General features: G+C 41.2%; 1 protein-coding gene across 1 annotated transcript in view; it reads right to left on the reverse strand.

The window, feature by feature from the left end:
* UGCG (UDP-glucose ceramide glucosyltransferase) overlaps positions 1–12414 on the reverse strand; it is a 56673-nt gene extending 44259 nt beyond the window's left edge. The window contains exon 1 of the mRNA XM_083179497.1: positions 11940–12414. Coding sequence (XP_083035623.1) covers positions 11940–12037 — 98 coding nt within the window. The 5' untranslated portion in view covers positions 12038–12414. The remainder of the gene's footprint in view (positions 1–11939) is intronic.
* Between the last annotated feature and the right edge of the window lie 5 nt (positions 12415–12419).

Below are 12419 nucleotides of genomic sequence, written 5' to 3' on the forward strand. Positions count from 1 at the left end.
ATGTTATTCCACATAGTAGAGATATAACAAACAAACTTGTGGCAGTGTTGATGCACTGGTCATTTACACATTCCACTGACTAGCTGGATTAAACAATCACACAGGTAATAATCTTTTTCTTTCTTACATTTATTTTCACTCAATTACAACTAGTCATATGAGTTCAGAATACTGAAGCAGGGATTGATTCCCCCCACACAATGAAAACAAAATACAACATTATATATATATATATATATATATATATATATATATATATATATATATATATATATATATATATATATATATATATATATATATATATATATATATATATATATATATATATATATATATATATATATATATATATATATATATATATATATATAGATAGATGCAAGTCGGCGGCACCCGGAGGCAATAAGGACAAGACACTGCAGTTCAGTGATCAAACATTTTCGATGTATTAATTTCACATCGTCATCAGGATGATCCTGATGACGATGTGAAATTAATACATCGAAAACGTTTGATCACTGAACTGCAGTGTCTTGTCCTTATTGCCTCCGGGTGCCGCCGACTTGCATCTATACATTGGGAGACTTCCTTCAGTCTCTTAGGACGGGCACCGGAGCCCAGTATCCCAATCTACAAGGTGTGCTACTCCTATATATATATATAGCAGGGTGATTAGGCACTCACTAAAAACAGTCCAAAATCCCTGTTGCCATCCGATATTAAGGAGACAAATCTCCAAGATAGGTAAGAAGACACGATAGACAGTTGCTGGATCTAAGCCAACGTTTCAAAGAGTTTATCTCTTTTTCGTCAGGGCAAAAAAACGTTTTTTTTGCCCTGACGAAAAAGAGATTAACTCTTTGAAACGTTGGCTTAGATCCAGCAACTGTCTATCGTGTCTTCTTACCTGAGTGCCGCCGTGAACGATGGTATATATATATATATATATATCACACACACATACATACATACATACACACACACTTGTGTATTATAGCGGCGTCCCCGATGTACATCGCGCAATGTTTTTATCGCATCGCATGCCATGCACCCGACGGCATGCAATGCGACGCGATTTTGTCCCCCTATGCGATGAAACATTGTATAAGCACCCTAAAGGGTGCTTACAATGTTAAATGCACCCCCACGCCACCCCCCCCCCCCACTATAAACGTGAACCCCCACGAGGGGCGGCGGTACGCGTCCTCCAACCTTTTCATACCCCCACTATCCACGTCGGCGTGGAGTTGAGAATAGAAAGTGTGGCGAGCGCACGCGGATACCTGTGAAGCCCACGAGGGGACGCCGATACCTGTGATACACTTTCTATTCTCAACTCCACGCCGACGTGGATAGTGGGGGTATGAAAAGGTCAGAGGACACGTACCGCCACCGCTCGCCACGCTTCGGGTTCACGTTTATAGTGGGGGGGTGGCGTGGGGGTGCATTTAACATTGTAAGCAGCCATTAGGATGCTTATACAATTTTTAATCGCATCGCATTGTATGCCATACAATTTTAAAATTGTATGACATTGTACAATATCACGCGGCATCGCATACCATCGCATGCCTTATGGTATGCGATGCGATGGGCGCCGCTATAATACACAAGTACATATATATATTATTTTTTTTCAGAGCTTCTCAGCAAAGAGACAAAAATGCTGACTACTAAAGTCCCTAATGTTCTTATAGTACAACGTGAATAGGAGACACCACTTATAAATGGTTAAAAGGCACAAATCAAATGAGGCCATTAAAAGCAGCTCTCCAACATAAAGCCAGGAACTTAAGCAAAGCTAAACAAAAGACCTATATTAAATAAATATTGATATAACCATCATTAAACATGTACATTTTACATTGTCACATCTCCCTGTGCATAGATGACAGTCATTGGTTCTGGTTCAGAGACCTAATCAATTGAATTGAGGTTATGAGACTTCACACAATTATCTGCAAAAAAATATAGCAACAAGGTGGTTTTCCAGAAAGAAAAACACACCCAAAAACTGATATTTTCTTAATCCTCACGGAGAAGTGTCTAGCTTATTTTTGGCCTGTTCAGTCCTCATAAAGGCTGCCAACCTCAATATGGCCATACACAAGTATGATATGGGCCCATTTCACCTGAAATCGGCCCAAATCTAATGTGTTTGACATCAGTCGACCCAATGCGCGTTCCCATGCGCATCGGGTCGGACCCTGTAGATTAGTCCAGCAGCACATAAAATCTATCAGCTCGGACCAATAAGCAGCACATCGCAGGTGCTTTTTAGTGCACATAATGTATTGTGCCTGATTCTGTAGGTGTGTGCCAGAGGTGAAGCAGCGCTGGCATACCTATGTGCAGGTCTGGGCAGTCAGCGGCAGCATAATTTACAAAAAACACTTTCAAAAGACTGGTGGGCCACTGATTGAGAGAATTCTCTCAGCCAATTAGCGGCCGGACAGTCTTAACAGTGTTTTTTTTTTTTGCAGCTGCTGCCCGGCTTTCCTGAATACCACCGCTAAGGCAGCTCCCCGGGAGTCTTTACATGCGATAAATCGTATGTAAAAATGGCACATCACATTTCAAACCGCTTCCGCGTCCTCCGACCTTTTCATACCCCCACTATCCACGTCGGCGTGGAGTTGAGAATAGAAAGTGTGGCGAGCGCAGCGAGCCACGCGAGGGGACGCGGATTCCATGAGAAGCCCGCGAGGGGATGCCGATACCTGTGATACACTTTCTATTCTCAACTCCACGCCGACGTGGATAGTGGGGGTATGAAAAGGTCAGAGGACGCGTACCGCCGCCGCTCGCCACGCTTCGGGTTCACGTTTATAGTGGGGGGGTGGCGTGGGGGGTGCATTTAACATTGTAAGCGAAATTTGGTCTACTTGTCCTTAGGATAAGTCGGACTAGTTATGGGGGCCATTAGACACACATAGTACTCCTACTGTTTCCATGCATTTTCTACTAGATTTTTCCCACACTACGATACAAGATTACATTTACGAGTCTAAATACACTATAACAAAATTTCTAATGCTTATTGGTGGAATGTATTTTTTATTTTTTTTACACTTACTAAAAGCTTAATCTTTCATTTAGATTGATGCATTCTGACTATAGCACTAGACAAAACATAACCTAGAAGGCCACATACCTAGTGTGCGCATGGGGGCGGTCAGCAAACACAATTTTTTTGCTACTAAAGTTATCAATGCATACTGTTTCCTTAGAGAACATGCTCCTAGTTTTAATTAAGGGGCTGCTGAATCCTACATTACTTTGCAGCACATATAACAATTTTACAGCACATTAAATAAGCAGAAATTGAATATGCAACCGGACAGAGAATGGCTTCTGACGAGGGAAGGACACTGTAAAGCAGATTTTTTGTTCTATGAAAGGCACATGGACTTATGCTGGCAATCTTCTTAAGAAGCTTTTCTTAGCACGTTATCTAATTTGCTTTGCAAAAGTTCAACAGATAAGTCACAAGGACTTACAAAGCATTTTTATTTTCAGATGCTTCTATTGCTAGAACAAAAATATTCTTTATTCAATAGTTCTAAAATTATTTTTCATCACTGTTAATTTATTGTGCCGTGTGCACTACATGAAAAATGAGGTTCGGTAGTCAACAGCACCAAACCTGAAAGTCAGTTGAAGAGAGTAAGTGGAAAATTGTTTAAATCCCTTCTTGAGACTTTACGTAAATGCGTTATAAGCTTGACCAAACAAAGGAAACATGCAAAAAAAACCTGTAAACAGCAGCATAAAAACTGGATAGTCCTATATAATAAAACTTCTAATGTTACGATCATTAGTTACATCAACAAATATGGACTTTTAACAAAATACATCAGGGGATACTGTCACTAGGTCTACAAGCATTAGGTCAACACCACTAGGGGGTTTTCACTTTTTTGATCCGACGTGCGGTATTTCATGCCCTACCATCCATTAGGGCGTGGTGGGAGAATAAATTAATCAGTGTGGCGAGCGTAGCGAGGCACCGTGCCCGAAGCACAGCTACGTTTCAGTGTCCATGTCGACTGTGTAGAAATTGGGGACAAAAAATAAAATAAAAAAGTGAAAAACCCCATGTTGACCTTTTCACTGTCGACCTTCCCCATGTCCACCTAATGCTTGTGTTGACCTAGTTGCTGTCTGTCAAATGATCCATACTCATATTAGGAATGTCCCCCAGTGTTTTTCATGCTCTACAGAATTCCAATGAAAATAGATCTTAATACTGCCCTCAAAAAAAAGAAAAAAAAAGAAAGACAAACAGAATTTTGCTTTTGACAAGTTCAAAAGCACTTCTCATTTATTAGGAAAGCAGAACAGTCACTTTACGTAATAACAAACTTGAACTGAACATTTGGCTGGTTCAGGTAAAACAACTAAATCAAAAATATAACTCCCATGCTTAGGTCTCTCAGAAGGGAGCACCTCATTTTGCATACTCTATAAACTCATGTTCATTGTCGCATGGAAGATGCTGATTAATCAGACAATTGATACCAAGGGGAAAAAAAATCAAGGACCTGTAACTGCAGATTTTAAATGCATTGTAAGGCAATAAGAAAAGATGGCAGTCAGCAAATAAGGTCTTCAAAATGATGTTTAACTTATGCTCAGGATCATGGATGACTTCAGCGGAGAAACAATGGTTGATGAGCTTCCGAACACTGTACTCCTATAGCAGGAAGGCATTTCAAAATAAAAAAAAATTCAGGGGACAGCTTGTAAATTGAAGCATAATTAAGGCATGTTAGCTGTTAAGGTCATTTATTTATGGTATACAATGCTATGATAAAAAAATAATTAAATGATGGAGCTCACAATTCACAATTTATCAATTTAAAAGAGTTTGCTTTTGAAATATCAAGCACTGATTAGAGCATAGGTCCTGAAACTCAGTCCACAAGACCTCAAGCAGTTCATGTATTCCACAACTCCTCAGAGAATCATAAGTGACATAATTAACACTACTTGTGGATCATTTTTTTTCCCCCCCAAGTGTTTTTTTTTATTAAAATATATGAAAGAAAAACATACATCATACAAGTTAGTTGTGAGTAATGTAACAAGCTATAAAATACAATATGGTGCTCACACTGGGACAATGATATTATAGACTGTATATAAATGCAAAAAACAACAAGAGGCTGTCTGAGGAGTAAATAGTCACGATGTACAGAGATAATGTTAGATATAGTGTACAGGTCTTAAGGTGCCCATCCACTACGCAGACATATCTGAAGGTATCAATCTCTTCAAATTTCCCTTGAACTCTACTGGGAGCTTCCCAGGAATCTGATCTGACCCTGGGTTATAGTATATAGGTGCCCACACACTAGAACGATTTTTTGTCCGATTGTCCGATTTTCCATAAATCGGCCGATATATCGTACGATATTTACCGATAATCGGTCGAAACTCGGCCGATATCAGTCAGATGCGCGCTCCCGTGGATCTTTAGCTGAATCTTCTGATCTTACGTGCTGCACAAAAGATCAGAAGATTTATCAAAAGATCCATAGGAACGCACACAGGATCTTAAGAAAAATCTTTGGTAAAGATGTGCGCTTGCCTGAAATCTTTGGTCCAGGGCGGACCAAAGATTTGAAGGCTAATTTATGCGCACATCTTAAGATCGCAGATCTTTCTAGTGTGTGGGCACCTTATGATGCCTGGTGTCTAGCACATTTTCCAGCTTTTCTCAACCAAACAAAGGGCGAGAAGCTGCTTTTATGCAGCCAACTCCTAAAAGAGAAATGACACGACATGCTATGTTGTATAGAAAAAAAACTTAAGTTTTAACTAAGGGATTAGATAAGGTGATAGGACTACAAGTAAAGGTCCATACACACTGGGCGACTATGCCCAGCGTGTATGGACAGCGATGATGCCAATCATCGCTGCGGGGAAAGCCGCTCAGTGCATACACACTGAGCGGCTTTCCCCCTGCCCGGTGCCGACGTGGGGGGGGGGGGGGGGGGGGACGGCTTTGCATAGCGCAGAGCTATGCAAAGCCGTCCTGAAAGCCGCTAATCTGCTGGTATAACCAGCAGATGAACGGCTTTCCTGTCGATGTTGCAGGAGCGTGCAGCAGCGCTCACCGCCGGGCCATACCCACTGTTTTGAGCGACTTTCAGCTCAAGATCGCCCAGTGTGTGTGGGTCTTAAGTATTATGCAGCAAAATTGTAAAGATGTACATAATTAGATGTTTGTAAGATAACCATATTTTAATGGCCTAAACTTGCATTAAAAAAGTATAGAATAACTATGAGCAAAGTAAAGAGGAGTAAACAATACAAAAAAAATGGTAAAAGCCTAAATGTTTACCAGAGTGGGTTAACATGTTCATGTATGTAAAGGGGATACAGTATATGAACAGGAAAAGAGCTGAGGGCAGCAAAGGTTGATGCTATATGTACGGTGGGTCTAAAAAAAGTGCCCTACCCAAGAGTACTATCATTGTATGGCCTTATCCTTATAATACTAATGAATTCTAAAGTTTACAATAAACACAGAATAAGGTGAAATTCCATATCTACATTGTGATAATAGAACCTCCATGTTACAGAACCAGAAAGGCCCCTTCAACCTAGGCAAAGCAAACCCTGTAGTGCTGTGTAACCCAAATTGTTCAAGTGAAATGAAAGGATTGCACAACCTTAGAAGTTTTGCCTGGGCTGCAGCTGTATGGGCAAAGGTAGTGCAGTCCGTGTGTGACACACTGTAGGTGAATGGCGTCCACAGAGTGTCAGATTGATTCGGGCTGTGTCGGCACTCCAATAGAGCTGGCTGGGTCCACTTTTTCCAGAAATCATGTTCAGTGTGGAACATTTGTTTGAAAGTCTTGTGGCTTTCTCCACTTTACAAAGTATTATATTTCATCAAACCATTTATTTATATATTTTTTATGTTTATCATTTTTCTGATACTTTTCTTTTTATGTATATAATGTACTAGTACATGAAATGTTATAGGTGGCCGCCTTTGTTTTTTAACATTAATGTTGATATAAAATAAATTGCAAATTATTGCTTTTATATTGCAAACAGTCGCCATTGTTCTTGATCATTTGAACTCATCCATGGTAGAAAAAGGGAAACCCAGCATATAAGCGCATTCTCCTGTTCCTATAGGAATTTAACATATTTTTCTGTATATTTCCACGGTTAATCCATGGGCATATGCAGCTCTTTGTACTGACATTAGTACAATTTTTGAGAATTGCAGCTAAACAATAACTACCAGTATAATTATATATATATATATATATATATATATTTTGGGTGCGGCCCGGCACTCACCGCAAACGTCCAGCTGCCCTGGTGCCCGTCTATGAGAACAGGTAGATCAGAAAAGGAAAGACTGGCACTCCGGGGTCTTCAAAAAGTGCTGTATTAAGTGGCAACAAGCGTCCAACGTTTCGGGGGTTGTCCCCCTTTGTCAAGGTGCGTGGTGATAACAGTTATCACCACGCACCTTGACAAAGGGGGACAACCCCCGAAACGTTGGACGCTTGTTGCCACTTAATACAGCACTTTTTGAAGACCCCGGAGTGCCAGTCTTTCCTTTTCTGAATAATATATATATATATATATATATATATATATATATATATATATATATATATATATATATATATATATATATATATATATATATATTTTTTTTTTTTTTTTTTTTTCTTGTGTATGGTCATTTAGCGCCCAATCTTCCCCTGTCTTTCAGGGGTTATCCAGTTGTTCCTACTGCTAGATGACCCTGAAAATGTGGGCTGTTTGTGGTTCTGTGGACAGAGACTGGAAACCACTAGATTAAAATGGAGATGCCTGGTGTTCAAATAGTACTACTTAATGTGTGTACTCCAGTACATGTGTAGCCATCATAGTGGTCCTTATAAAAAGGGTGATTATGTACTGGAGACCACTATTTTCTCTGACAAAGTTGACTGTTCCTTAGCCACTAAGCCCTATCCTGACTAAACTTACCACACAGTGTTCAGACATTTTCTTAAATGCAAAGCAACTGTCTCTTGTTCCATGTAAAAATGTATGGAAACTATTTAGGGGAAATTCACGTAACGGCAGTAGATACAGCAAGCAAATTGATCTCCATGTCTTAATTCTACATTTTATGCCCCTATCTGCGATAAAGCAAGTATGTTATCATGAAAATTCATCAACTGGAGATTTCTGTGTGTGAAAGGAAACATCCTGGGCTTTGCCCACGACCATGGAGTTGAGACCCGGGAATTTGTCAACTTGCTAGACCAGGCAAATTCCTGGGTCAAAAGGTGCCACAATATATATATTATAGAAGGGACTCCACGCTGCGCCAGAGAATGATCTAAGCAGCAACCCTGAAAGAGTCCCCTGTTAGATGGGACCCAACATTTAGAAATGGAAATAGAAAAAAGGTTTCATCAGAGTGCGCTAAACCTTGATATATAGACCAAAGTGGATTTTTTAAATAAAAAATTAATAAAATATGCCCTTAGGACAGGGCTGGACAATTGCGTCCCTCCAGATGTTGAGGAGCTACACATCCCAGGATGCTTTGCATTAGTTTTGCTATGTGGCCATGCTGAAACTGATGCAAGGCATGCTGGGATGTGTAGTTCCTCAACATCTGGAGAGCCGCAATTGCCCAGCCCTGCCTTAGGACATGACAAAGTGCATATAGGTTTTTTGTACAGTTCAGTGAATCAGCAATATATAAGGAGGAGATCCTCTTATACAATTTATGGATTCAATTAATCAACATGGTTAGCCCATATCTATACGGTCACTGCTTAAAATTGTCACCTAACAGACTGTAGCACAGCAATCCAAAAATCCGAATCCAAAATCTAGTATATGCAAGTATACCTGGCCAATAAAGCCGATTCTGATATGTCAAAGGAAAAGAAATAGCACTGTAGAACAGTGCAAACGAAATGTACATAATATATAACATGTCATATGGTACAGTTTAATTGTCACACGCTCTTGAATTACAAATGCACAATTTTAAACGCCAATGTGTACGCAGGCCAACAACGATTTCACCTCAAACTTTGTTCTTTAAGTGGGAAGGCGACATATTTCTAACCATCACTGCCTGAAAAACCATGTGAAGAATTATTGCACAATAGCTGAGTAATAGTTGCCTTTACAAATCGCACTGGGAATTTTTCAGCTGTAAGGTAACCTACATAACTACAGAGCACAAGTTCTACAGCAATTAACAGATGCACTGAATGGTTTTTGTGCAGGTTCCAGTTTTCACAAAAACTTGTCATTATGCACCAGATTTTATTTGTATCAAATGAATGGCAGGACCTCCAGGACTTAACTAAATAGAGAAGGACTGGCAGAAGTGCAACAAGGTCACAGTGAGGATAAGTTTAGCAACCATGTTAAGCCAACTGTACAAATGAACACAATACTTACGTGTAAACTGTGAATGCTTTGTTATTTTGTCAGCATACAGTCATTTTTCCAGGGCAGGACAGGCCACTTATAAATGACAGTATCATTACTACATATTAAAACCTACCACATTCACCAACTGGTAATTGTTGCTAAAAGGCAGAATTTAATTATTATAAAACCAGTCAGTAGAGATAAAAAGAAACGGTACTCGGAGATTAAGGTATCCAGAGAACCACATCTTCCAACACTACTTTCCTTTCACTTCTGCAGGTTTATATTTTGTTCTGAGAAGCCCCACCCTTGATATACATGGCATTAGGAGAAGGACTTTTCCCCAGATATGTTAAGTGAAAGGGCAGACTTTATATGTAGGGGTTTATTAGAAGAAAAATATACTATAAAGATTAGGGATGAATAGACCGATATTACACACTAAATACCGTTGAGCTAGACTACAAGTGATTTAACACAGACTAGCGAAACACATTCAGACATAAGAAAAGACCTGGGATTTGTTGGAGCAAAGCAAGTCTACCCAGGTCTTGCTTAGGTCTGAAAGGCTCAGATCCGGGATGACTTGAGTCCCCCCCCCCCCCCCAACCATACATGGTCCAGGGTTATTCCCATAACTTGCAACCTAGTGCAGTGTCCCGGCATGTGTGAAAAGTGTGACAGGTCTTGATTACCCAGGTCATGTCTAAAGAGAGTTCAATGACAGTCAGCAGTGCTTGGAGATGTACCCTGCTAGATGGAAGACCCAGACCAGGTGTGAATGATGATGACCAGGGAATAACCCAGGTACATCACCTATGTGTGAACAAGGGTGCATACTGAAACCCCAGCTTCAACCCATGTTTGGTGAATTGAAGCTGAGCCAGGTTAAAGTTAGGATGTTTATATCCTATAATTAACAGGTTTGGAATAGATGCAGTGGTTCAGAATATACAACGCATAACAGGCTCACTTTTGAATTAGAAAATAAGAGAAAACAACTTTAATCATATTTAACTTGAACTAAAAGGAATTCAAATATACCTTTATTCATAACATAGCAATGGGGTATTGTCGTAGCAATTACATTTATTCAGGGTGTATAAATAGCAAAGGGTAACTTACGGTTCACCTTCTCATGGAAAGCATGTGACAATTAGCACCAAATATCATATTCAGCTGGTTTGACCAAGTCACACATCAAGAACTGAATTGCTTAATTTCTGCTGGACAAATGAATGGCTCATCCAAACCAGCATGATAAACACCAGTACTTAGATTATTGGCCTAACAGGGCTATTCACACCTGCAACAATCTTCATAAATATGTAGTGCATTCCCATTAATAGAAGGAAGATGAATTTTAAATGGACAAAGCACTTTAATGTGTTGCAGATGGCCATACAATAAGATAACACCCACTACAGGATGATACCATAATGTGAAGAAACGTTACAGGGAGCTGAAGTGGTGACTTTGAGTATGTAAGATCATGCAATGTGACATTGTAATTGGTGCAGTATTGGAGTCCCATACATATCATCTACAAGAAACGAGATATACAGACTGAAAGGGGAGTTATCTTTATAGCAACAACAAAGCATCAGCAAAATGAAAGGAAAAGCATATATCTAGGTTTGCAGACAACATAAACAATTAAATGTTAGCTATGGTCACCTACTCTATACAATTCTCATTTTATAGCATTTTGTTGCATTAAAGAATGCACAGTTCCAATGAATGGCAATACTAAACTGTGTGAAAGAGGCCTAGATTTTCCGGTCTCAAAATTGCTGGAGCAGACCATTTAAATGTCACTAGAAGGATGACAGTGGCTCAGACAGAAGTGTTCCTTCCTCTTACTCAAGCAGCCCATTCCCCTTCAGAAGGAAAACCTTGCACTTACAAGAGAGAATTAAATTATAAATACACACACTGTGTGTGTGTGTGTGTGTGTGTGTGTGTGTGTGTGTGTGTGTGTGTGTGTCTGGTGTGTGTGATATATATATATATATATATTTGCACATACACACACACACACCTCAAACAATTTTACAATACAATCATTTTCCTTTAGGGATACCTAGTCTTTACATTACTGTGGGGTGTGCATAAATGCCAGCCACAGGTCTATGCCTGTGTAGAATAACACAAACAATAAAGGTGTGTAGAGTGTGTGAGTGCATGACGTGTGTCAGGATGGCTTCTTCCCCAGACCCCCACCGCCTCCTCCTCCTCACCACACAGAAGCCCCGGGCCCTGTCTCTGCTGTACATGGCAATCACCCAGTGACGCCAGGCTGAGGTACACTGGCAGCCAGGCGGGAGATCATAACGCTGTACGTGTCTGTAAGTACATAGGTCTATACACACACAAGCCGGGGGATGCGGAGGGGAGAGGGCATGTGTGAGGGGAGAGCCGCAAGCGGATACCCCCTGGAGATGGTGTGACAGAGGGGGAATACCGGGTGTGACCCCAGACCTGGCAGACACACACACGGGGACAGCACTTACGTGTAGATGATGGAGAGGAAATGCATGAACCACAGCACGAAGAACAGAATGACGCCGAAGATGGCGAGACCCTGCAGAGCCAGATCCAGGACAGCCATAGTCAGGGGGGGCAGCACGCCGGATAGATCCTTCTCCTGTGTAGCTGTAAGGCGCAGTCCGGACAGCCGGTGACCAGTGTCAGCAGCCTGTCACCCCACACGGCATGGACACGGTGGAGGGGCGGCGTTTGGGAGCGGGCTCGCTGGGTGACCGGCCTGCGGGAGGGGGTGTTCCGGCCGCCGCTGCTGCTCTGCGCGAGGGGAGAGGTAACTGACACCGGCGCGAGACAGAGAGGCTGAGCAGCGCTCCAGCACACACAACCACCCTTCTCCGCCACACACACACGTGACCCCGCCCACTCCCTGCGCCACGCCCACTCCATGTCGAACTCGCTCTGTAAGCAGCAGCACCGTCCCCGGCACTCCTGCGCTCGACTCTCCC

This window comes from Crinia signifera, chromosome 1 (assembly GCF_055691185.1).
Source record: "Crinia signifera chromosome 1, ASM5569118v1, whole genome shotgun sequence".
Taxonomy (NCBI): domain Eukaryota; kingdom Metazoa; phylum Chordata; class Amphibia; order Anura; family Myobatrachidae; genus Crinia; species Crinia signifera.